Here is a 25,120-nt window from a genome sequence, read left to right as displayed (position 1 = left end):
TAACGCCTTGTGGGGGAAGGCAGCAGGACTGCTCGCGCACTGTTTGGCGACGAGTCTCTCGAGCGGGGCCTGTGCCACGTGCGCTCTGTCATGAGAATTGTCTCGCGCTTGCCGTGACAGGCCAATCAAGCTACCGTCGTGTTATTGTTTTCACAGATGAGAGACGGGGCGGAGTTCCAAGTTGACCTGCTTAGCTTGGACAAAACCATTCTCACGTCCTGTAGGGTGACAGCCGGGTAGGAACATGGATAAGACAAGTTTTGGAGCTGCATGGGGAAGCTGAAATGTACACCTTAAAGAACCTAGCAGTGTGAAAGCCCCACGGTTCGTTCTCTTCGCGTACATTACTGCACAACGTTAAATAAACCCCCCCCCCCCCCCTCCAGTTCCAGTTATGTGCCACGGTCCATAAACTCCGCCCCTACGGAAGTTTGTATATTGAAACAGTCCTCGTGAACTAAACTCGGTAGCTTCTACATCCGGGTTAATTAGAGTCTGCGTAACGCATTTGAACTGTTTTCACGAAATATCAATTTCCAGCTGCAATGAAGTAAAGTTTCGATTTGATTTTACAGTGGCCCGTAAAAACGAGAGGACGAGCACACCACTGCCTTTCTGCGAGGCGAAGCAGAAATGCCTCGGAGAAAGGCAGCGGCGGTTTCGAATTCGGGGGCGTGTTTTTCTTTTCTCTCCTCTTGCCATTGGCTGGAGGAGATAATGAGAAAAGTAGCAAAAAATACGCCCCCGAATCCTAAAAGGACGGGGCCTGTTCAGAGAGACAAACCTCTTCTCCAATGGCTGGCCAGCATTCAAGAGGCCAGCCAATGGAGAAGAGGGGCGGGTTCAAGCCCCTCTTCTCCAAGTCATTAAATCTCGCGAGCGAGACTGCGCAAGCACAGCCTTCGCTAGCCGAGACCTAAAAAGACAGGACTTGTGATTTATGTCCTGGCGCATTCTTTCCAGAAGGAGATAGTGAACTGCTTCCTCGCTGCACTAATGGATTTTGAGGAGCTGCGGGCATGTCTGACTTTGATATGTGTGATGGGTTGGTGAGGGGGGAGCAATACATGGAGGAAGAGAGCATAGCCTGTGTATGTCCTGGATTATTGGTAGTAGGTTAGTGACTTTCAATATCTGGTGCTCTGCAGCAGTTTTAAAATCATTTTAGAGTTTCTCATTGCTCAAAAGGATGTAGTTTCTGATAGTTACTACTTTCCGTGTACTTCATTGCTTGGTTTTACTCGTGAGAAAATGTCACACAAGTTTGGTCGGTGAACGTCACTCATAAGTGCACAGAAACATTGTAAATGTCACACATCCGTAGTCTGAAAACTTTCCAGCTATGGTCCTAAGATTTGGGATGATTTGCCAAATAATTTCACACTGTGGTGAAGTGAAGAATATGAAAATGTCATTTTAGAAAAATAAGCACAACTGATAGAAACTTTGGGGCACATGCATCGAGCATTATTGCCTTTGCAAACGAGCCGATTCACAGAATCGGCCCGTTTGTGAACCCAAAAAATGCATTTTAGATGCAGCAAACCCTCATTTGCGATTCGGTAACCTGTTACTGAATCGCAAAATGGGTTTGCATTCGGTATTTGGAAAGGGGGGTTTAGGGCGTGTTAGATTTGAAATGCTATTTCTGTGATACCCTGACCTGAAATGCTCCCTTTGGTATGTTCAAACTGTATTCTGTGTTAAGTTAGAATTCATGGCGCCATCTTTATTGACGCCATCTTGTTCTGTAACCAAGATCGAGCTTCTGTCTCACGATGCTTGCCTCAGCAGAGAGGCCGCCCCTGCACCTCCAGTTTGTACTTCTTAAGGTTGAAGCTTCGCTGCACTAATGAATGTACTATCTATTATTGCGTACCTTTGCTGTTAGTTAGACTTGTTCCCACATCTTATAATGGTAGACACCGGCCGAGTAGCCTTGGGGTCGAGATAGGATGTACCCAGCTTGTGCCACTGCCCATCTTTGTGTGCTTTCTTTGTACACCATAACCTGAGCTGGAAAATTCCAGTGTGGGTGGGACTATAGATGTGTTGGAAATGTATATTTTATGTTACTGTGTAGACGGGGGTCAGTCCCCTCGGTAGTCCTCTAAGGAGACTGGTCAGACCGGGCTCCGCTGCAGCGTACTTTCTAATAAACTAACTGGTTTGTATTCTCTACTGTCTGATCAACTATTCATTTATTGGGAAGGCATAGAGGTGGTCGTGAGTGACCCAAGTGACCCTAATCGGGCCACTTCCTTCAGGCGGCCATTCCAAATAGAAAATCCTAACCGTATGCATGAATGTGTTTTGTGAAATGCGGTTGCAAAACATTTGCATATGGCCACCTACTTCAAGTATGTTGTAACCCATCCGCAAATGGGAAAGGGTCCCTTCCCTTTTGTGAATGATTGTAAAAGTTTTTTTTAAAGCCTGGTCTTAAAAAATGAACTTTTAATTTTACTTTTTGTAAAGCATCTTGTTTTCCTTTAAGGAAAAAGGGATGGATTACAACAAAATGATATCTTTATTTAAAAGCAATCATGGACATGGTGGTCTTCTGACCTCTGCAGGCCACCATCACTGTGATGACGTAGATTCCTAATGGCTTGCAAATTGCAACCTACCTCATTAATATGCGTGAGGTAGGTCTATTTGCGACCCATTATGAACCGCTAACGAAACTGAAAACAGTTTCATACATTAGGATTAGCGATTACCTAATTGCGATTCGTAGAAAATCGTAATTAGGTAATCGCTACTTGTAAGGATAATACATATGGCCCTAAGAGCTTGTGTCTTGCAATCACTAATACCAACCCAGGTATGGCTTGGGTAAGCATTGCTTTAAGACCTCTAATCATTTTACTTTCTAGAGCAGTGTTTCTTAACCTTTTGACTTGTGTGGACACCCAACTTAATCATTACTGGAACCAGGAGACCGCCACTGAATCATTATTGGAATCTGGGGACCTACATGGAGTCATTACTGAAAGCCAGGGACCCCGGCTAGAGCGTTTTAGATAATTTGAACCATAAAATGATGCACAAAAATACAGAAACGGGCAATCATCCAACAAATACACAAATAATGAACTATTTTATTTACCCCTTTCCATGCTCATGACGGAACCATTCCGTCATGAGCAAATGCTCAGGAAATCCCTCTGCTGCAGACAGCAGAGGGATTTCCTTTTTTTTTTTTGCCTGTGGAGGTGGGGAAGAGCTCCCCCAACCTTCCCAGGCCTATTTCTGAATTTTTGGAAATTGCGATCATGCGCATGGCGCACAATCGTCATTGCAACAAAACTGAAACTTAGTTTCAGTTTCTCAGCCCCACAAGCGCCGAAAAAGATGGGATGGGTATCGTTTGGTACCCTTCCCTAGTGGATCCCTGCTTGGGGATCACCCCAGGAGGGTGATTCCCCAAGCAGGGATCCACCCACTAGTGCCAGGGAGGGGGGAGCGGCCCCTTGGGCAAGGACCTTTGTTCCCCCCCCCCCCATATTTGTTGGCCGCTACAGACGTTCTGCCCCTCCTGGGGGGCAGTAACGCCCAATCTGCCCCCCGGGGGGCGGAAAGCCCACTAGAAACCAGGGATTATTTTTTTTATTTTTTTTATTGACGTTGGGGTGGGTGCTGCCCAAAAAGGGCACGGCAATGCCCCCCTCCCCCCAGAGAAATGTAAACAGATTCCAGAACTTTCCACCGCTGAATTGTGAGGGAAATAGTGTATTTTTTTTTTTTATTTTTTTTTTTTTTTTACAAAGTTTGAGGTTTACAAGGGATTCTGGTTAACAGAACCTGGTGAGAGCCAGCCAAGTCACCCCATCCTGGATTCCCCTGGGTGTCTAGTTTTCAAAAATGTATATGTTTACTAGGTTTCCCTAGGTGCCGGCAGAGCTAGCGTTCAAAATCTACAGATAGGCCCCTTGCGAAACAAGCATTGTCATAGCCAATAGGTCTCGCTTTTGGGACCTTATAAGTATTTAGTTTTGCAGCACAATGTCCTTGGTGCAACAACATCACCTGTTGCTTGGCTAAACCTTGCACCTTATAAGTGTTTAGCCATGCAACAGCTGATGTTGTTGCACCAAGGATATTGTGCTGAAGTCATCCAGCACAATATCCTTGGTGCAACAATATCAAGTGTTGCATAGCTAAACACTTATAAGGTCCCAAAGGCGAGACCTATTGGCTATGCCAATGCTTGTTAAAAATGTTATCTTTTAAACAGGTTTTGCTCATTTTCCTCCTACTTTCAACTCCTTTGTCTGCAAAACTATTTAAATGTTTTACTATCTTAACACCGCTCGAAGTGCGACAATAGTCGTGAGAAAAAAAGTGTAGCTTACGCTGTAAATTGTGGGATACATTTATTCCATAAATGTGGACCTTAGCAAACTGATACATCCTTGTCCACATAAATCAAGTACCAGAAGAAGAGAGTACGCAGAGTAAAGTACACAATACAAGGTAAACGCAGAGCACGTGCTACACGTTCAACACCGAGGACACAGAATGGGTAAAGGAATGAGTTGGCGTGGAGTTTGTTAGTATGATGGGGGGAAAAGGGATGAGTGGATCTCAGTGGGAGAGAAATGGGGAAGAAAGAGGACAAGAAGCCGGTGTGATCGATGGCTGGCGGAACAAGGAATGAAGAGTAAAGGGGGTGAAGGTGAGTGAAGAAAGGAATGGGCGTGGCTACGAAGGATGTGGTAAAGGAGGAGATGAGGAAGGCGAAGTATCACGGTGAGGATGGGGCGGGTAGTAAAAGGAGGGCATAAATGCATGAGGGAAGGAGTGTATGAGGGGCGTGGAAGTCAGATGGGGACCCACTGAGGGCTGTGGAGACAAGATAGGACTCAAAGAATGTTGGTGTCGGAGACAATTGAGTATGGGAGAGCAGTGAAAGGGGGTGTGGGAGGGAAGATATGGAAGAGGGTTAGAATATATTTTCAGGGCGAGGGATAAACGGGTAGTGCGGAGTGGTTTCGGGGAAGTTACGGGTTGTGAAGTGGGTGAGGAAATAATCTATGGCTGTGGGGGTGAGAGAGACCTTAGGAGTTGTAGGGAAGCTGAGATGGGTCAAGAGAGGAAAGGCAGGGCCGAGGTAGGAATTTGTGGGCGGAAGTAAAGTCTGAGTTAACATGAGTGGGCAGGAGGAGTGAGGGTAAGGCGTATGGGGGGCAATAATTGAAGATGTAAAGGGAAATCAAACTGAGAAAAGAGGTGGAAGTGAGAGAATACGGATGTGAAACTGCTGGAGAAGGTTTGGAGGAGAGAAAATGCAGGCAAAGGCGGGAGTGCGACAACAGGAAACCGGACAGGTGTAGGCTGTAAAAAAGGGGGAGCATGATGGGGTGTAAAGGGTGTTGGTGTAAAGAGCAGGGCACACAGGCGAAGAAGGCTATAGAGCGAGAAAGAAATAAAGTGGGATAAACACAGAGGAGGTGGTTACAGAATGGGTGGTGGAGGGAGAGCCACAGAGTGCTAAAGAAGAGAGGGGGTTATAGAGGAGGGTACAGAGATATAGAAAAGACCTGAGAAGCTGAGTGAGGAGGCAAAAGAGTGTGGGTGGGGGGACTCAAGGATGGATGCAAATAAAGGCAAAGATTGAGGAGGGAATGGTACAAAATGTGGAGGAGTGAGAGGGGAAGGTACAACGGGAGATTAAGGAAGTGGGGACGGTAAGGGGTCGGGAGGAGTGAGTTCAAAGATGATGGAGACATTATTGAAAGAGTGGAGGAATGGTAAAAATAGAGGAGAGAAGAAAAGTGAGAGGAGCAAAGAGACCGAGATAACAAGTGACGGGTGCATGTAAAGAAATCATGAGGGAGCTAAATTGGTGAAAGGGACAGATGGGAGGGAGAGAAAAGGAGAAGAAAGAAAATAAAATGGGGCAGAAAATATTCGGCTGAATCCACCCCTGAATGTGAGTGTCCAAAAGAGGAGAGGGCTGAAGAAATGGAGTGGAGGAGGGCACGACAGGTGTCAAAGAGGCTAGGTGTAAAGAGGACCACAAGGGTCTGGTGGAGGAGACCAGGGGAGAGACTACTGGTAAAACGATGAAAATGAACTCCTGGTTATAGAGTGATGTGGCGTGAAGGTGAGGGCGTGTTGAGGTGGGCGGACTTAGCGAGTAGATGGTTCTACCACGGGGAACGTGACGGAGGCAAGGGGGAGGGGGGCACATGAAAGAGCAGGTGGAGGGCAGGAGGTCCTAACAAAGTTTGTGAGGGAGAGCGGTTTGAGGCAAGAGATAAAGATGGGTACTGACACGGTCTGGTCAGGAGGGTTGCTAGGGGTAGCCACAAAGGGGAGAGTGCACAAGAGGCGGGGTGGAGGTTAAAGTAGACGGCTGGGGAGGGGTAGATGCAGGGAGGTCTGGGTTCGTGCAAAAGGAAGGATCCGGGAAAAGGCTACTGAAGAAAACCAGTGGACGAGGTAAATGGAAAAGGAGCAACTAGTGAGGGAGAGCAGTGGGAGGAAAGAGTACGACATGGGAGAGGATGGTGAGAGTGGGGGGGTTGCATAGAAGGAGGCTAGCGAGGCGTGGGGGGAGTGAGCGCTGGGGTAAGAAGGAGGCTGGTAGAGAGAACACTGCGGGGGGGGGCAAAGGCTTGTGACAGAGCATGGGGAAGGAGAGGAGGCATTTCAAGCAGCTTGAGTGAGAGGGTGGGGTAGAGGGCACGGCAGGAGGCAGGTGAGGGAGAGCTCATGAGGGCAGAGGAAGATGCACGCTGAGGCTGGCGAGAGAAGAAAGGGGCAAACAAGGAGACTTTGGGGAGAGAACGGAGATTCATGCACAAGAGAGGGCTGGCGAGGTGAGTGGGTGGTGTGGAAGAGCAACTTGGGAGGGTGCAGGCGAGTTGGCAATGAGGGACAGCAAGAAGATTAAGGTACAGGAGTAAGCTTGCAAGAGATGGCAGAGAGGAGAGCACGTGAGGTGGCTGGTGTGAAAGAGCAGCAGGGGAGGGGGTGAAGAGGAGGCTCTGAGGGAGAGCGACGGCTAAAGGCCGAGGCGGAAGCCAGACGCGCGCAAAAAGGAAATAAAAAAAAGCACACGATTGATGCGCGTGAAAGTGATCGCGTACTGTAAGGGTGCTGTGAGTGCTTAATGAGCCATGACGGAAAGCCAGATGGCCCCTGTGCGTGTCACCGCAAGCTTTAGGCCACAAGCAAAAGCGTGTGGTCTGGTTTCTAAAGCCCACTTACTAAATATCTCACCAGACCAGCGCATGCGCTGGCTCAGGCGAGACCTAAAAAGGGTCAGTTTTCACTGTGAAAATGTGGTGTGTCAACGTTGCGTTTTGGGCTGTTTCCTGTCGCGGGCACTAGGCCTACCCACACAAGTGAGTTATCATTTTTCTCAGGAGAATTTGGGGAATGGGGGGTGGGTGGTATTTTGTGGATCCACGCAGATTCCAGAACTTTCCTTCACAGAAATGTGAGGTTTTCAAGGAATTCTGGGTAACAGAACCTGGTGAGAGGCACCCAAGTCACCCCATTCTGGATTCCCCTTGGTGTCTAGTTTAAAAAAAATGTACCTGTTTGCTAGGTTTCCCTGCGCCGGCTGCGTTAGGGCCCAAAGTCCATGGGTAGGCACATTGCTTAAAAACAAGTCTGTGCCTAGTGGGCTATCTGCCGCCCTGGGGGGAAATCGGGGGGGGTTGCCCCGATATGCCCCCAAGGGAGGCAGAAAGACTGTGGCTATGTTTTTGGGGGTGGAGGAATTGGTATCCCCATTCTGGGCAGCCCCCGCCCCCACACATAAAAAAAGCCAGTGTAATCGCTGGCACCTAGTGGGCTTTCTGCCCCCCCGGCGGGGCACATTGGCGGCTACTGCCCTGGGCCAAAAACTCATGGGACCCCCCCTTGCAAAACCAGTTTTTTTTTGTGATAGGTAATTTTGAAGCTGCCTCAATAGGTTTTGGGCCCTTGCCTGTCGCGGGTACTTAACCCACCCACACGAGTGAGGTACCATTTTTCGTGGAAGACTTGGGGAACATGGGTTGGGTGGAATTTTGTGGATCCACGCAGATTCCAGAACTTTCCACCACAGAAATGTGGTATTTTTGACAATTTTTTTAGGTTTGCAAGGGATTCTGGGTAACGGAACTTGGTGAGAGCCAGTCAAGTAACCCCATCCTGAATTCCACTGGGTGTCAAGTGTACAAAAATGTATAGGTTTGCTAGGTTTCCCTAGTTGCCGGCAGAGCTAGGGTTAAAAAATCTACAGCTAGGCACTTTACAAAAAAAAGGGTAATTTTTCACTGTGAAAATGTGGTGTGTCCACGTTGCGTTTTGCGCCGTTTCCTGTCGCGGACACTAGGCCTACCCACACAAGTGAAGTACCATTTGTCTCGGAAGACTTTAGGGAACGCGGGGCGGGTGGACTTTTGTGGATCCACGCAGTTTCCAGAACTTTCCACCACAGAAATGTGAGGAAAATGTGTTTTTTTGGGTAACTGAACCTGGTGAGAGCCAGTCTAGTCACCCCATCCTGGATTCCCCTGGGTGTCTAGTTTTCAAAAATGTATAGGTTTGCTAGGTTTCCCTAGGTGCCGGCAGAGCTAGGGCTCAAAAACTACAGATAAACACTTTGCAGAATAAAGGGTAATTTTTCAGGCCTACCCACACAAGTGAGGTACCATTTTTATCGGTAGACTTAGGGTAACACAGATTTGTAGAGCAGCTGTTGACTTTAGATGCATTTCTGCCTTCCAAATGAAAGACACTGTAAAAAAAATAAGTCCTTTTGAAAAATAACCTATAATTCTCATGCTAGTATGGGTATTCCTAATTTCTGAAATGTGCAAATAGCTACTGTTTCTAACCTCTATATTTTGTTCCCATTTCAGAAATACATAGGTGTCTTTCATACCGATTTTTTTTTTTTTTTTTTTTTTTTTTTTTCCATGTATACTTTTTCCCAGAATAATTGCTACATACCCGGTACATAATAAAAGTCGCTGCTCAGTTTTTGGCTCTGGGTTCGTCGGGTTCTTGGTGAACCTACAAGTCCTATATATCCCTACAACCAGAGGTCCAGTGGATGTAACAGTATATTGCTTTCAAACATCTGTCATAATTAAAAGAAGTTACAGGTGAAAACGTTGACACAAATGGCTGTTTTTTCCAACTAATTTTAAATTTTTCTATATTTAACGGTTAGTTTCTTTAAAGAAAACTTGAAGGATCTACACAAATGACCCCATGATGAATTCAGAATTTTGTCTACTTTTCTAAAATGTATTGCTTTCCAGGATCCATTATTGCTATCCGTTTCTACCATTAACTGGAGATAGGTTGAAAGCACAAAAAATAGCAAAAATAGGTTATGTCCCAGAAAAATGCCAAAACCTGTGTAAAAAAAGTTTGGTTTTCTGACAAAAGTCTGTCATTCCCTAAAAGCTGGGAAAATGGTGATAGCCCCACAAACCCTTTTTTTATACCATTTGTAGGGGGAAAAAACAGACGCTTTCATTTGCAGCACTTTTCTTCCCCCCCAAAAACAAAATTTTGCTGTATTTTGGCTAATTTCTGGGTCCCCTCCAGGTGAATCCAAATCCCCATGATGTTCGAAGAAAAAGACGCAAATTTGGCGTGGATACCTTATGTGGTCAAAAAGTTACAGGGGCCTAAGCGCGAACTACCCCAAATAGCCAAAAAAGGCTTAGGAGTGGGGGGGGGGAAGGCCTAGCAGCAAAGGGGTGTTGATACGAATGTTGAAACATCCCCGTACCACAGGTTAGGAACCACTGTACTAGAGAATCACATCAAGGTCTTTCCTGCATGTATTTCTCATTTCTTGCTTTTTCTTCTCACAGTTTAATCGTGAAGGAATGGCCCTCTGTCTTTCTGTTCGTATGTCTGTAAAAATAATAAAAGATTGGAATTCTGGCAGGTAAAGAATTCAAGGGGTTCATACCATTTTTCGATTTACTGATGTTTTATTAAGAGAATTGACCGTTGTCGATTTTCTAACCATTCCCAACTCATTTATCCTAAGTGTGACTGACATCTGAAGGCAATCTAGACTGTTTGTTTTTCCTGTGTGAAATGCCCAGCACATTTTAATTTCTTCTTTGTTTACTTGTTCCCAATGCACGTTTTATGGTCCTATTTTAAGCATTAGTATTTTGTTTAATTCTTGTTGAAATCTTAAATGAACTGTATTTAATCTGACTAGTGTCCCCATATGGTGTTATGCTTAACTGTTATACATCATCCTAGACTGTCCAGCTTCTTAGCAATATAACCATAATATTTCACAAATCATACATCTGTAATTAAAATAAAGGCTAAAACACATGAGCATAGACATTTTATTTTGTTAATATATTTTTTTCAAAGTAGAGACAACCTAATAATACCACTTGTCTCAATACATCAGCAATCACGCTATAGAATACAATAGGATTGCATATACATTTTCATCTAGCACAATCCTTCCCCCTATAGTTACAGTATTTCATGTTTGACTAGAAGTCTGGAGAGGAGAAAATGTAAGGAGAAAAGGATAGCCTAATATTCACATCCATAATCTGAAGGATAGGACTAGAAAGTGAAAAAGTCAAAGGTTAGGAGGAAGGTAAGATTAGGGTGTCAGTCAGTAGAGCTAGGGGAATGTTGTCTTCAGTGAGAGCGGGCTAAGATGCACGGTCTACTACACCCTGTTATTTCTGCTTTTGACGTGGGATAACAGTGTAATGTATAGCCCAGCTATTCTGGAAGATCCATTAGGCCAACGTTAGTAGGAGAATGGCAATTGAGTAGGGATGCTGACTTTAGTCGCCTGACTGACAATTCTATATTCAAAACCAGCTGATAGTAAATACAATTATTTGCTTAAGGGTGAGAAGTTATCAAAGTAATACGATAAAAGACATAACAGAGGAAATAGGGGAAGAAGTGGGTTGCACAGGGAAAGAGTAGAGCACAAAACCTAAAGTAGGCTTTGTAAATGGAGATCATAAAAGACACCCTCTCCATTTAAAAAATGCTTTGTACTAAAGAGTGATACATCCCAGCAACAGATTCGAAGAACTGACGTTCTTCTTCCCACATAAAGATCTTTAAAAATTGAAGAAGCTATGTAAGAGTTCTTGGTACCAAGAATGGGAGAGGAAAGGTAGAGCTGCACAATACTTACTGATAATAAACGAACTCTTAACAGATTTAATAATGTACTCAAAACTGAAGTCCTTCAACTATGCATTGACCCTTTGGGTACTACCATAGATGTACGCCATTACCAAATAGAGACACTACCCTCAGACCTTTAATTGTGTTAAATCTGCCTGTGTTCCCAATTTTGAATCTTTCCATCTGATCATTCTGTCTGTTTGTCAGTCTTGTGTGGTTACAACCATCATCTCTGCCCTCCATTCTGCAAAAGGTGGCTTTGTGAAGGATTCACACTTAATCGGGGAACAAACTATGGTGAAAGCTAGTGAAGTGCCGAGCCAGCCCCTTCCATGATTATTTTGACTTTGATTTGCAGACTTTTCATGAAAATGGTGCCAGTTTTCAGATCCCTTAAGCCTTTTAGGTACTGCCAACTACTTTCCAGGACAATGTTTAGTGCAATGCATGACCCCTGTATATAAACAGCATCACAGCCTTATTGCTGATACCCTCAAGACAGAGAAAGCAGGATCATGCATGATTTATGCACTCAGTGTGTGACCAGTGCCAGCTCTGAATTACTGTGAAGAAATTTAGTTTACGGTAGGCTTCTCATAAAACCCATTCATGGAGTGATAATACATCTGATTAGTCTTTCCCGAAAATGAGATTTGCAGTTTGGATTGTCATGCCAAATGTAGCTCTGTTCAGTTGGTCTGAAATGCCATTCTTTAATTATGATGTAAAGGCCAGACACTATCCCTTTGAATCTTCCGTGTGGATGGGCAAATGAAGATAGGGGTGTAGCATGACGCATTCTTTGAGCATCAAGCTAAGATTCATATAGTGTAGCAATGGAAAGTATTTCCATCTTTGATTGCTTGGCAATCTGTGTTCCTGTTGTAAATACTCAAATGTCCTGATCTGTCCATCTTCTAACACCTGATCCAAAGAAGTAGTCCCATTTAGTTTCCAAATGGGCTAACTGAACTAGTGACCCAATAAGGAGCTCTAAATTATATCGTAGTATATGATAGGGCCTGGCTCTTTGTCCAATTTACTTTATGTCCTGGAAATAAGGAAAGGTCAGACAATAAGGTCATCAAAGAGACTATGAGGTTGGCTGGCTTCAACAATTTTAATAGTATGCCATCCACATACAAAACCAGTTGATTTCACATGTCTGTGTTTTGATTCTATGGACCTGCCTAGAAGCTTTAACTGCCATTTCCAGTGGCTCGAAGGCTACTGGGAACATTAGGGGTGACGGGCAACCCTGGCTTATGCCTCTGCAAGTACGAAATGTATCCGTCAAGAAGCCATTAGAGATAACTTTGGCTGAAGTTTCCTAGAACAGTCATTTCAGTTTTGTGATGACATCCTAGACAATGCTCATGCTGTAGAGCTCCCTAGAAATCTGCTCCTTCCCATTCATCTCTTGTCAGATACCTTTTCGCTCTCCACAGAAAGCCCCACTTTTACATCTGGTTGTTTAAGAGTTTGCAATAAGAAGTGATGCAGTGTTTGTGTTCGGTTTCTAGATCGTCTGTCTGGTATAAATCTCACTTGGGGTTTCTGAACCAGTCCAGTAGGCACAGTCTTTAAATAATGGGCCAACACATCTTCTGAGAAAGCAATCAGAATTTATCAATGATATGTGCTTGTAACTTGCACAAAGGGGACGTAACCCGATTTTGTTGGGAGAGTAAAGCTAGTTTTGCTAAATTCAAGGCAGGTAGGTGTCTACAGCTTCCTTGTACACTGCCATCACAAGGAGTGCTAATGTATGTTTATTTATTAGAATTCAATGGGAACCCAATATTCTCTGGGGTTTTGCCAGCATGGTTTCTTTGTTTCATCTGAAATTTCTCCATCAAGACCCTCTTGTGCATCGCTCTGAAGAAGGGTTAAAATTTCGTAGGGTGAATGATCAATGTCCCTGGTCATTTCAAATTGCCGTTACTGTGCTTGCACTTCTTTCTTTCAGTTGTAATACATGCAACCTACTAGCTTTTTCACATTGTTATCATTTCTCTATTTTAACTTGTAGTTGAAAAGCCATTTCATGTACTCTATTTTGCTTTCTCAAGTTGTTGGAAGGGTCTACTTCAAAATCGAGATTAGTGTAGCGCGTTTGAGTGATCTAAGGTTTTTGTTACTTTTAAGTTGCTGTCTTTCTTGCTGTTGGTGAACCTCTTGTATCGCTTGGTAAGTGTACCTAGCTAAACCCTCTGGATTGTCGTTTAAAGAACACAATGCTTTCATTCAAATTTAGCCATTCATTTAGATATTGTAGCAATTTCCTCTCTTCTTGTTGCCTGTATTTAGAAACATTAATTCACCAGGTTTTAGTTGCAGATATTATGAGGCTCACAAACAGTTGTAGGAATACAGGTGATTTATTTGAAAAACTTTTGTTCATTGTAGAACAGTTTTGCAGATGTGGGAGTGTGGCACTTGAGGCTAGAAAATAATTGATTCTTCTGCTTATTGCATGAACACTGGACATGAAATGTGTACTTCCAATCCCTTGCATATGTTAGGTTCCACGGATCAGTTAAACCATGTTCAGGCCCTAAATGCCCATGTCTTGACCTCCTGAGCAGACAGGTGTCCTACGTGTATCCAATTTGTCGTTGAAAGCTAGGTTCCCATCTCGTGCTAGGACAACCTTACAGTTTCCAAATTCAACTAGTATGTTTTCAGTGAGACAAAGACGCCAAACTTGAACCCAAGTGAATGCAAATCTATCCTGCTGCTGCCAGAGTAATATTTTGCAGCTTGAATTTGCCAAGGATAAAAATGCCTCCAGGGTCTGACCTTTACTTTTGGTCTATAGAAAAAAAAGGTTTGTGGGAGAAGATAGCAACGCTCTCTGTTCTGTGACTGCGGTATGTAGGGAATCCTTCCTCCCAGGAGGAGGGACTAGAGTAGTACACTTACCTTACGAGAGACTGGGTAGGAAGGAATCAGATTTTATGACATTTTATTTTGTTTCCTGTAGCGGCACTGTGCTTGGCAACTTGGTGATGAGATTTGTAAGCATTTATTTGCGTTTTATATCATTAGAGAGTTTATGTTCAGTGCCAGGAGGTTTAAGGGTTTCATTGGTTGCTTCATATTTAGTATAAAAGGTTAGGTGCAAAGCATTGGGAGGGATAATTAATGCCCGGTGGAGCTACTTGATAGCTATAGAGGAGATGGGCTGTGGACTACCCCTTTGGCCGTCACCTACCCAGCCGGACATTGGGCAGACCTCACTTCGTCTCTCCGTTGTACTCTCCCTCCTACCCCTTTACTCCACCCACTTTCCCCTTTACGCTCCATTTATCCCTTCTCTTTGTTCTCTTATTGTTTTCTCATTGAGACCTAGCAGCTTGACTGAAGCCCGATGGAGCTACCGGATAGCTATAGCGGAGATGGGCTGTGGACTTCCCCCTTGGCCGTCACCTACCCTACCTGATATTGGGCAGACCTCACTTCGTCTCTCCGTTGTACTCTCCCTCCTACCCCTTTACTCCACCCACTTTCCCCTTTACGCTCCATTTATCCCTTCTCTTTGCTCTCTTATTGTTTTCTTATTGAGACGTAGCCGCTTGACTGATGCCCGGTGGAGCTACCTGATGGCTATAGAGGAGATGGGCTGTGGACTTCCCCCTCGGCCGTCACCTACCCAGCCGGACTTTTGGCAGACTCTCCTTCGTCTCTTCATCTATCCTTTCTCCATCCTTTCTCCCTCCTACACCTTTACCTCACCCCCTTACCCTTCTAAGCTCCATTTATTCCGTCTTCTGACGCACTTGAAATGTTTTCTTGTAACTGATGTAACTTGTAACTGATGTAATTTTGTAACTTTGTGGATCCTTATCTAAAGTGCTCTGATATCTCCGGGTCTAGCCAGCGCTATATAAAACTCAAATAAATAAATGAGGAATACCGATAGTCCTCTACATAATCTTTTTGGGGAAATTTAACGGTATGGTGACATCTAGCCTCCAATGTGGCAGAAAAGATGTTACATACTGTTGATAGATCAATGAATTGGCTGTGTAAAGATCAATCGTGGGTAGGGGAAAAGAAGCGTGTGAGCTACCTGGTCTTGGTGTCTAATACTACTAGCGCAGAAATTGTGTACAGGGCCTGTGACATGCCTACATAAAAATATGTAAGGCTATATTCACCCTAAGGGAAGGTGTATTGTTGGTCATAAGAGCAACAGAGAGCGGGCCTAGGGCCTCTTCGCTACATGTTGATAATGTACAACTCTGGGAATATGAAAAACAAAATTCTGTAGTTGCAACTGAGCTAGAATTCCTGTTTTATATTTAGTAGTCTTCAAAAACCTATTCAGATATATATATTCAGTGTCTTGTGCTATCACTGAGTGGGAAAATGTAAACTATATTATATACAGTGGCGAAGGGTGGACTGTCTTCAAGATAGACATTCCCACGGGTAGTCAGAGTGACATTACACCTTTCCCTTCCAATGTCCCAAGCAGTGGTAAATGCGATGGGCCTAAAAATGCTCCTATCAAACAATGTCAAAATGTAATGACTCTGAGACACCAAGGGGGTAGTTGGTGGTTGCAGTATTACTCTGTTGTAAGTCTGTTACAGTATGGAGGAACTGAAGTTTAAAGGCCGGAACATAATTACTACTTAATGGGAGTGTTATTTGCTGTTTCCTGAGGGTTATAGGTTTGATCTGGATTTACCTCTTGGTCTTTCAGAGTATTTTGTTCCTGAATTGGATCCCGAGCTGCTTGTTGTCTCAAGGTGACTATGTGTCATGCACATTACCGGTGGAAGGGTAGTCTCTGTGGCATTATTCAAAGGATGATCTGAACGGACTTGTTGTATCCTTGGTTGTTTGTCAATAAGGTCGAAATGCGTAGATTGTTTGGGTTATTAAAATCCTTGAAGTTGCCATGCAGGTTCACCCACTTGATTGCTGATTCTGGCAGATCAAGGGGCGATTACACAGTCTCGGAAACAGGACTGACCGACCACCTCATTATGATGCGACCGCACATGGTTGGGTCGCATTACGGCATTTCCCTATGGGAGCATGTGTTAGAGCCGTAGTACATACTCCCATAAAGAAATGTGAGGTGGTGTTAATCCCTGCACCCTGTGGCAGGCACCTCAAGGTGCCTGCCACAGGGGCATCATAGGTGCCCCTCGGCCACCAACTGGAGGCCCCAAAGGAAAGGGGCCCTGCTAGGGGCCTCCAAACACGTTTTCCGACAGGGTTTCTGTGTCGGAATGGACAGCATGGAAACCCTGCCGGAAACAGTGCAGTATAATCCAGACGGCGCAAACCGCCATCCATTTGGATTACGGGCCGGTTCCGAATGGCTGACGGGCTCCTTGAGCCTGTCAGAAGCCAGCCAGAATGACCGGCGGTTTCAATTACGACCAGCTGAATCGGACGGTCGCAATTGAAACTGACTATGTCGGTCGTAAGGCCTCCGACCTGAGATCAGAGGCTTTACCACCGACATCGTAATGGCCCCCTAATTGTATGTGCCACTTTCTTTCCAATACAAGTATGGCTAGAAATGTTTTCCTTTTGATGTTTGTTTACCAGCAGAAATCTTCAGAGATGTGATATCTTTTTTTAAAACCCCTATATTGGAAGGGTTTTTTTTTTTTTTTGGCAGAGGAAATACTTTTGCTTGTGTGGTGATGCCCATACAAGCACAGACTGATGGGTCTAGGGGTATTCCCCCTTATCTCCTTTCCGATATCATACGCCATGGGCTTTCTGGAATTCTAGAGGAGGTATTAAGGAGAGGCAAAGAACCTTGTGCAAAAGCGCATCAAACCAGTTATCATTTGTGCTTCCTCTTGTTTCACGGAAACCCCAAAGTTGCATATATTTCCCAGTAACTATTGTCTTGAACGCCCATACCTTTTCTCAGAAGGTTCCAGATCTCTTGTTCCCAGCCTAGAGAAGTCACATGCTGCTCCTCTGCTATTTCCAGTCTCTTATCTGCTGAATTTAGATGAGTGAGCTTTGTGAGTGGCGATATTTGAGTTTAGTAATTTCATTTGTTTTGTGTTTTCTGTAGTTGAGGTTTTGATCTTTCCTATTGATACTTGGATACTTTTCTTATGTGACCGCCGACATTTGTGTCAGAGTGGCGAAGAAGCGTTTACCATTCAATGCCTATGCAAAAAAGAAACTGGCTGTGGGACTAAACATGTACAGCTCAATGGTATCGGTTCCCCCACGCCCCCCCCTCATCCAAGGTAATTTACTCTGCAAGGAGACACATACATCAATTCGAAATGTAACAAAAAAGTGTTATTCATTCTTGCCCTCCTGCATACCTAAAGATACATCATAGCAGGAGGTGGGAGCATAGTGGTGGGAACCCAGTCAACTGAATCATTGGCACCAAATGTATGGCTTAGGGGGGCTTGAAAAACTCCATCTGCCTGACAACTGAATATCGAGCCTTGTATGGACTAAGTTCCTTGCTAACGTTTATGGATTTTTTTCTCCTTCCTCCTACAGGATCCTGTTGTATTAATACTGGATAAGTATGGCAGTAAGCACAAATATTGCATTGGTACCAGAGGTATTACTTCAGTCCCCCTATAGTCCTATTCATTTGTAGAGTTTGTCACCAGACAATGTTGATGAACCTTGCTGGTGAATATTCCTTTAAGTGAAGCGATGAAAAGGGAGTGAAGTGTGTCCACATATCTCGCCCCCATCATCCAGCTTTGAAGTGGCGTTGCCAATGTGTTTCAAGGCACCTTCCTCACTCCAAATGAGTCGTGCAAACACTATATTTGCAGTTTCAGATGCACCACACCTTCCATGCTGCCCAGACTTCAGCTCAGCAGTTTCTCCATTACCTTTGAGTGGCTTTTGCCATTCAGCCCATACTGTGTCTGAATCTCCCAGTATGGATGACGGCAGGTGGAGGGAACTTCCTCGGCCTTCTATTCAGTCTTTACTGCTGCTTGACCCCTCCCCGGTCCCCTCTACGACTACCCCAGGGCTTTCTCACATTGCTTCACATTTCATTCGGCCATTGTGCTGGTTGTGGAAAACCACAGCCTTGCAAAGCCTCAACAGATGACTACAATCTTGGCTGCCGCTGCGCCCCTCCTCTGCTCCAAGAACTTCATATGTTTATTTATGTTTTTAGGGCAGGTGCTTGTTATGTCTATTTGGACAAACCATCTGGAGCTCGGATTTCGTTTTTATTTGCAAATGATTATCCTTTTCCTTGAGCACATGAAACTTAAGTTAGGTCGGGTTTCCGGCTTCCAGTATTGACTAAGTAGGGGTCCCCGGATTACCGTTCTGATTCAGTGGGGGTCCCCTGGTTTCAGTTATAAATAAGTGGGAGCTATCCATGGAAATCAAAAGGTTAAGAATCACTGCTCTAATGCACCCGAATTTCTGACCTCTATTACATCTTAAAGAGTTTTCTCTAGGACATTCATTGTGCCGTGGGGCATATTCCCAATGCACATCCTTTTAGCCGTGTCCATATATTGTTCTTGTATTGTGTTCTCCAACAAAGCTTATGCAGGATTTGTTAGATGATTTGTCATTAATAATTTTGTACATTACCTTCAGCTGGCAGTTACGTATAATTAGACCTAAGCACTTTTACAGGACAACCTCAAACCACATAGGAGAATCTTTAATAAATGAATGATAGAATTCTTATCATTAACAAATCACACATGAAATCTAACCCTGTTGGCTACTACTCTTCTACCCCCAGTCCTTTAAACTAAGACATTTCTGGGTCTCCTTACAACGGATTCCCCTGAGAGAGGGAATGTTGCCCCCCCTTGATTGCATGGCACAACTGCTTTTTTTAACTAATCTAACTTTGCAATCATATAATACATTTGCTCCATTTACAGATCATTCCGAACTGCACATCCTAGAGAAACACTACATAGGTTTCATTAGCTAAAACTGAAAGTCAAGGAATAAAGATACATGCCATACAGCATGCAACGAGTGTCCTCTCACTGGGCTATGTTGATTTTGAATGATAAAGTGCAAATTTGATCATGATAGGATTAAAGTTAATGACATTTTAATAAAAAATGATTTTCAATGCAACCATTACAATGTAATGGCTTAAATGTTTTCCAATTGATTTCTTTGAGGAATATTTCGTAATATTAATTTCTAGTTTTAATATGTCTTATAGTGAGTGCAGTTAATACACATCAAATGTAGATTCTACGTCCACATTTATTTCACTGTCCCAAAACGTTTTCCACATTGGGAATAGGTTATTGGATCACATATGTGCTGACTATAATGTGCTATTTATTACTATTGTGTGTGGAGAGGTTCAATTCCTTCCAAGAGGTGACTCCTTAATGGAGTCCTAGTGCCCTCTCATCTATCAACAACGGTAATAAATAGCATATTATACTCTGTGCATCTGGCTATATGATTCATGACATGATTTTTTTTTCATGTGAATCTGTTTGAACAAATAGTTTTTCACCAAAACTATGCATGCAGTCTGTGAAGCAGTAAAAGTGTCTTACTCATGTCATTTGCGCTGTACTTTGGTAATAAAAGTGAACTTGACAGTTGCACTCTACTATTGTGTTTATTGGTACAGTTGCTTTAAGTAGCGTGTTACTAGGCCACATTTATTTTCACACCTATGACATGAATATATATGTGTATATATACATGTACACACATGTATGCTGTATGTTAAACTAATCAGTCTATTTTGCAAAATTATTCTCCAATATAAATGTATGAAAAAGTTTCTAAAGCGAAGTTTAGGCAAAATGTTATTTGTATTTCAGTGCCCAAGTTCACCTTGTCCTTTTTCTCAAAAGGTACGCCAGCCTGTCATCTGTGTCAACTATCATGTCTTCTGCTCCGTTTGTATTGAAGTTTGGCTGAGGAACAATAATCAGTGTCCTGCTTGCAGGGTTCCTATAACATCTGAGAATCCATGTAAAGAGATTATAGGTAAGGCATTAACCTAATATTTATTTTATGTTAAATTTTTAAGCACCGTTACGACTGCTTGTGAAAACAATAATCTAAAGACCATGTCTGCTTAAATTAAATTATATCAGTTGGTGTCACGTGTAGACCAGAAGTCTTTCAAAAGAACTTTCTCTGTAGAGTTTTGGTTTTTCTTACCTCTGGTTGAGATATTGACTTAAATAAAATCCTACTCCTGTGAACTGAGGATTGGAATATGCCATCTTGAACTTTGTTGTGGTTTTATCTCCTGTGAGTAGATATAGGGCCCGATTCCGATCACATTCGGAAAGCATCCCGACCGAATGCTTTCCGTACGACTGGCAGCGGTGAAGTCTGACCGAGCGAATGCGATAAATGCGTATGCACCTGGGTACGATTCGGTCGGACTCCCATTGACTTCAATAGGAGGCTGTGTTGCGAACACAGGCTCCCATTGAAGAAAGGTGTGGCTGGGGAAAAACGTGCACCCTGTGGCGGGCACCCTTTCAGTGTGTGCCACACTGCATGGTTGGAAAGGGGGGTCCCTTGGGTACCCCCACGGGCTCAATTTGGGGGGGCTCTGGGTGAAGGGGGGGCCTGCAACGGGGCCCCAGAGACTGATTCCAGTAGCTGCTTCGATCCGTGGAAACCGAATCGTAACGGCTGTCCGAATCGGTCATCGTACTCGCTCGCTAGAAAAGTGAGTCCATAGAGCTGTACGAATTGTCTACGGAAGGCTCGGCTTGTACGAATGCCTCCCAGAAGCGATTCGGTCAGCGCGAACGAGTTCTAGGCATCGTACTCAGTCATACGGAAATGTGTATGATTCAGTCGGAAACAGGGGCTGCGTATCGGATCCGGGAAAGCCGAGTCCGATTCGGAGGCCTTTCGACCGACATCGGAATCAGGCCCATAGTAGGAAATGTAATTTCGGGTGATTGACATTTTCTGTCGGTCGTGGTGCACGTTCGTTATTCTTTAATATGTACTTACCTCCATAGAAAATGTTCTATTCACCATGTGTCTGTAGTTTAATTCAGCCCAGCCTGCTTTGTCTGGTATGATGAGTAACCTTTTTCAGTGCTGTTTTGAGGTTTGGAAATTTTCTGGCACTGTACATTGGAGCTTTCCCTGCACAGTGACCACTATACTCTTGTAGTGTGGAATTGATATTTAGGTTGTTTTTAATGCGCTGAAAAGGAATTTAAGCACTTTACCGATTTTAAGCATGGAGATACTGAACTCAAAGTTACCATTAGTGTATCGTTCCATTAACACCATTTGTATTTTATAGCATGCGTTAAGTGTCTCTCCCTAATCTCCGTCAGAATGGTTTGTAGGGATTGGGAACAGTCAGTCAGCATGTCATTTCTGGTTCTGTAAACAAAATGCCAAGTCACATGCAGAGATATGGAACCCGCACTTGTAAAGTAAAAAGGCAAAGCTGAGTGTCCAGGCTAAAAAACTTGACTGGCTGAGGTAGCACATATGTCGTGGAGCAATTTGATTGCATTTCAGTCACTCTTCGGGGTCATCTCTGATAAGTGAGAAAACGTAAAGCAGGATCCATCAAATGCCTGCATTACCAGTGGCAGGCTGACAGGACTGATGAATATTCTGTCACCTCTAAAATTTGTCTTATGTTCTGTATGTAGGAGGAGTAGGGGTCAATCAGGTGGGAGAATTATCTCTGAGAGGTTTGTAGGGCTGGTTCTGATTCAGTTGCACATCACTAAAAGATTAGTAATACTGGGTGCAGTCAGTTACATGTAAGGATCTTCTCTAAAAAAGTTGGCTGGGCTCTGTCAGAATTGTATATCTGTCTTATCAGAAAGAGCAATAGAGTTGGCGGTAGCAGTAGTCTCTCTACAATGCATCCCTATGTAGCTAATTGTGCTCTCCACCCATACTGCATTGTGTGATGAAAGTTGAGCATTCTCCCTGAGGGATCTGGGGGCTGATAACAGATATTTATTTGTTACCAGCTTGTTAATGCTCATTTTATCTATCTCAGAAGCATGAAAGGTTGAGTAGACCCCCAAGGTCTGAACCTGTGAGCACGGGGTCAACCACAGATCATTGCATTGAATGCATTTGTGCACAGAGCTCCCACTCTGGACTTAATGCAATAATTTTGACAGCTTGAAAAAACTGTAGCTAAAATATGTTTTACTTGTAAAGAAGACAAAACTCTGGGGATATCTGAAGCAACTTTATTAAGTAAGTTGACCTGGTTCTAGTGCAAACCTAGTCCTTTTTCAGGCCATGCAGAAAAGCCGCTCCGAAGCTCTACTGATTGCTAAGGTCACCATGCTTTGAATAGTTTTGTTTGTAGAGGACTTTGCCATGGAATTCATATATTTTAAGGTTGTTTTTAGGTAGAGCCTAGCGGCAGCATGCATGCGCTGCTCGCTGTGCGAGGCATGCTGCAGTAGAGTATGCTGTGGAAGCCTCGCCTTCTCTCCACCCATATTTATGATTGGCTGGTGTCATTGTCCTTGGTAAATGCTGGCTTCTGATTGATAATGAGGCTTATTGGTCCTTCCTTGTTACCGCCCTGTCGCCGTTTGTTACCTCCCAAGAGAACTGGATCTTTTACTTGTGGCGTTACACGGTCTCCTTCATAAGTCGGTAAGCACTATTTTTTTTTTTTTATTTGCAGCACGGTCCGCTTTCACTTTAGCGGCTGCACTTGTTTATTTAATTAATTTGCCGCACGGGCTGAGAGGGAGTGTTTCTACTCACTAAACTAACAAGCATTTGCAATGCAAAAGGTTTCTTCATTGACGCTAGTTTGAGCTATTGACATTGCAGATAACAATGCCCTTTATTTTTGTTTTCGTTTTTAAAACATAAATAAGAGGCATTGTCATTTACAATGCCAATAACTTAAACTTGTGTAAATGCAAGACCTATTGCATTGCAAATGCTTGTTTTTATTTGTCTGTGGAAATAAGAGCCCCTTGGAGTCCCTAAATATGGGAGGTAACTTTTTTCCCACCTTTTGCATGTCATGTGATCATGCACTAAGTAGCACCTGCTTTATAACTAAGGCTCCCTGTTTTCCGTTTTTACTGATTTTTACAAATAAATACAGACAGGAAATATTTATTTTCTTGTCTGTATTTATTTTTAAATATGGATAAAAACGGAAATCGAGTTGCTTTTTGAGTAATTCTAAATACTGTGTGCCATGACTGCCAAGCCAGTAGCTGTGGAGATTGATGGGTAAGGGGGTTAAAAAAGAAAGAAATTTTAGTAAAGAGGACTTAACAACAGTAGGCATGCACATGGTTGATACTGAAATGTGCATATTTTCTTATAAGTGCATTGAGTTATCTTCTGTGGGTGTTTACAACATTAAAACCTAGTAGGCATTCAAGCATGAGTGCATATTTTCCGGTTAAATAAATGTGGAAATATACTAATTTCAGCTTCGTTTTTCCACAAAATCCAAAATAAATATGGATAAATAAAGATAAAAGTAGCAAAAAATAAATATGATAAATACAGACGGAAATGTCAAAAAAATAAAGACCATAAAAGCGGGAGCCCTATTTATAACTAAGACACACAGTCAATCCTTTGTTAGGATATTTTATATTCTGATACCCTGCTCCCTCCCAACACTAATTATGCAACAAAGCCAAAACAAATTGTTATTCAGACAGTTGCATCAAAGTGTAAGCATTGTGCTTAAAAGTGGAAGCATTTGGAGTTGTTACTTGTCGCCTGTTGGTCTCCGGTAGCCTCCCGATGGCCCTTGAGTTGCCTTAAATAGATATTATGTAGGTGAGCTACAGCAGCTGAGTAGGACTGTTACGCCCTTTATTCTGCAGGCCCTCCTAAGGGCAATTTCCCGAAACTAGTCTTTTGTCCGCACATAGGCGTAACAAGCAGCTTTTGGGGATAGGTCTGGCTATTGTGAGGATTGGACTCTTCTTGAAGATCATTGCATCATTTTGGGGCAAGTGTGAGCAAAGCTATGAAAGGGGCAGCTGTGAGAAGAACCACAAGGTCCCTTGAGAAGAAGTCAGTCACAAGAGCATGCTCTGTGTCATTTACAATGTACTGCAAATATGCATTGCACGTCTAAAACTTTCACATAGGTTTTTATTTGAACTTGGAGTGGAGTACTTCAGATCTGAATGAATTCAAATTCACTCACAAAGGGTTCCTTTGTAGTTTTACCCAGAGCTCTGAGACGTTCTGTGCTGTTAACTCATTCGGATCTTGAACACATGAAGGACAACTGTTTTCCCCAAGTCTGTGCCATTTAGAATGTCTCTGCAAAATTGCACACAGGTGCTTGTGCCACACCAGCTCTGGTAAGTCCATCATTAAACTACTCACAAGCTAGACTGCCTGTTTTTTAGGTCGAGCCTAGCGCAGCGCGCATGTGCTTCTCTATGGGAGGCTTCTTGTGAGCACTCCAAACTTCTCTGTGTGGGTCTGACTCCTCCCACACATTGGATTGGCCTTTGCGTATGTCTTTCAAAAATGAAAGCACGCAAATGGCCAAAGGCGGGTGCATGTCCCACCTCCTTTCCTATGTGTCACTCCCACGGCGTTTTGCTCTCTGGAGCGAGCAGCGGCGCGCAGGGTGGGAGCATTCCTGGTGAGTCAGGTTACACGCAATGCGCCGTGCTTTCGCTTTTTATTTTCTTCCTTACAGCGCGCGCGCACCACTCATTTTATATGTTACTTGAAGTGTTTTTTCTAAAATGTGTTTTTCTAATCTTAGAACTATGGCGCTGGCCTTCACGCACCAACACCAAGTAAGCCGCGGGCTCTGCACGTTCCACGTCTTTCAATGTTTTAATCTTGTAATCTTTGTAGTAGGAACAGCATTAATATATATAGTGTACAATTCCCTTCTTGTGACTATGTTTGTTATTTTATTAGGCAGGGTGGAGATAGGCTTGAGTGGGAGTTGTGCAGAATAGCGGTGTTTTCAAATGTTCGTGCTGTAATTGTATTTGCTGGGCTACCATAG

General features: G+C 43.6%; 1 protein-coding gene across 1 annotated transcript in view; it reads left to right on the top strand.

Moving 5' to 3' along the window:
• OBI1 (ORC ubiquitin ligase 1) overlaps positions 1-25,120 on the top strand; it is a 121,247-nt gene that overhangs the window by 16,592 nt on the left and 79,535 nt on the right. Inside the window, exon 2 of the mRNA XM_085622078.1 lies at positions 19,989-20,124. Coding sequence (XP_085478204.1) covers positions 19,989-20,124 — 136 coding nt within the window. The remainder of the gene's footprint in view (positions 1-19,988; positions 20,125-25,120) is intronic.

Source organism: Triturus cristatus, chromosome 8 (assembly GCF_964204655.1).
Source record: "Triturus cristatus chromosome 8, aTriCri1.1, whole genome shotgun sequence".
In the NCBI taxonomy this organism is placed as follows: Eukaryota; Metazoa; Chordata; class Amphibia; order Caudata; family Salamandridae; genus Triturus; species Triturus cristatus.
Note: the sequence above shows the minus strand (reverse complement) of the source record. Positions and strands in the feature narration are given on the sequence as shown.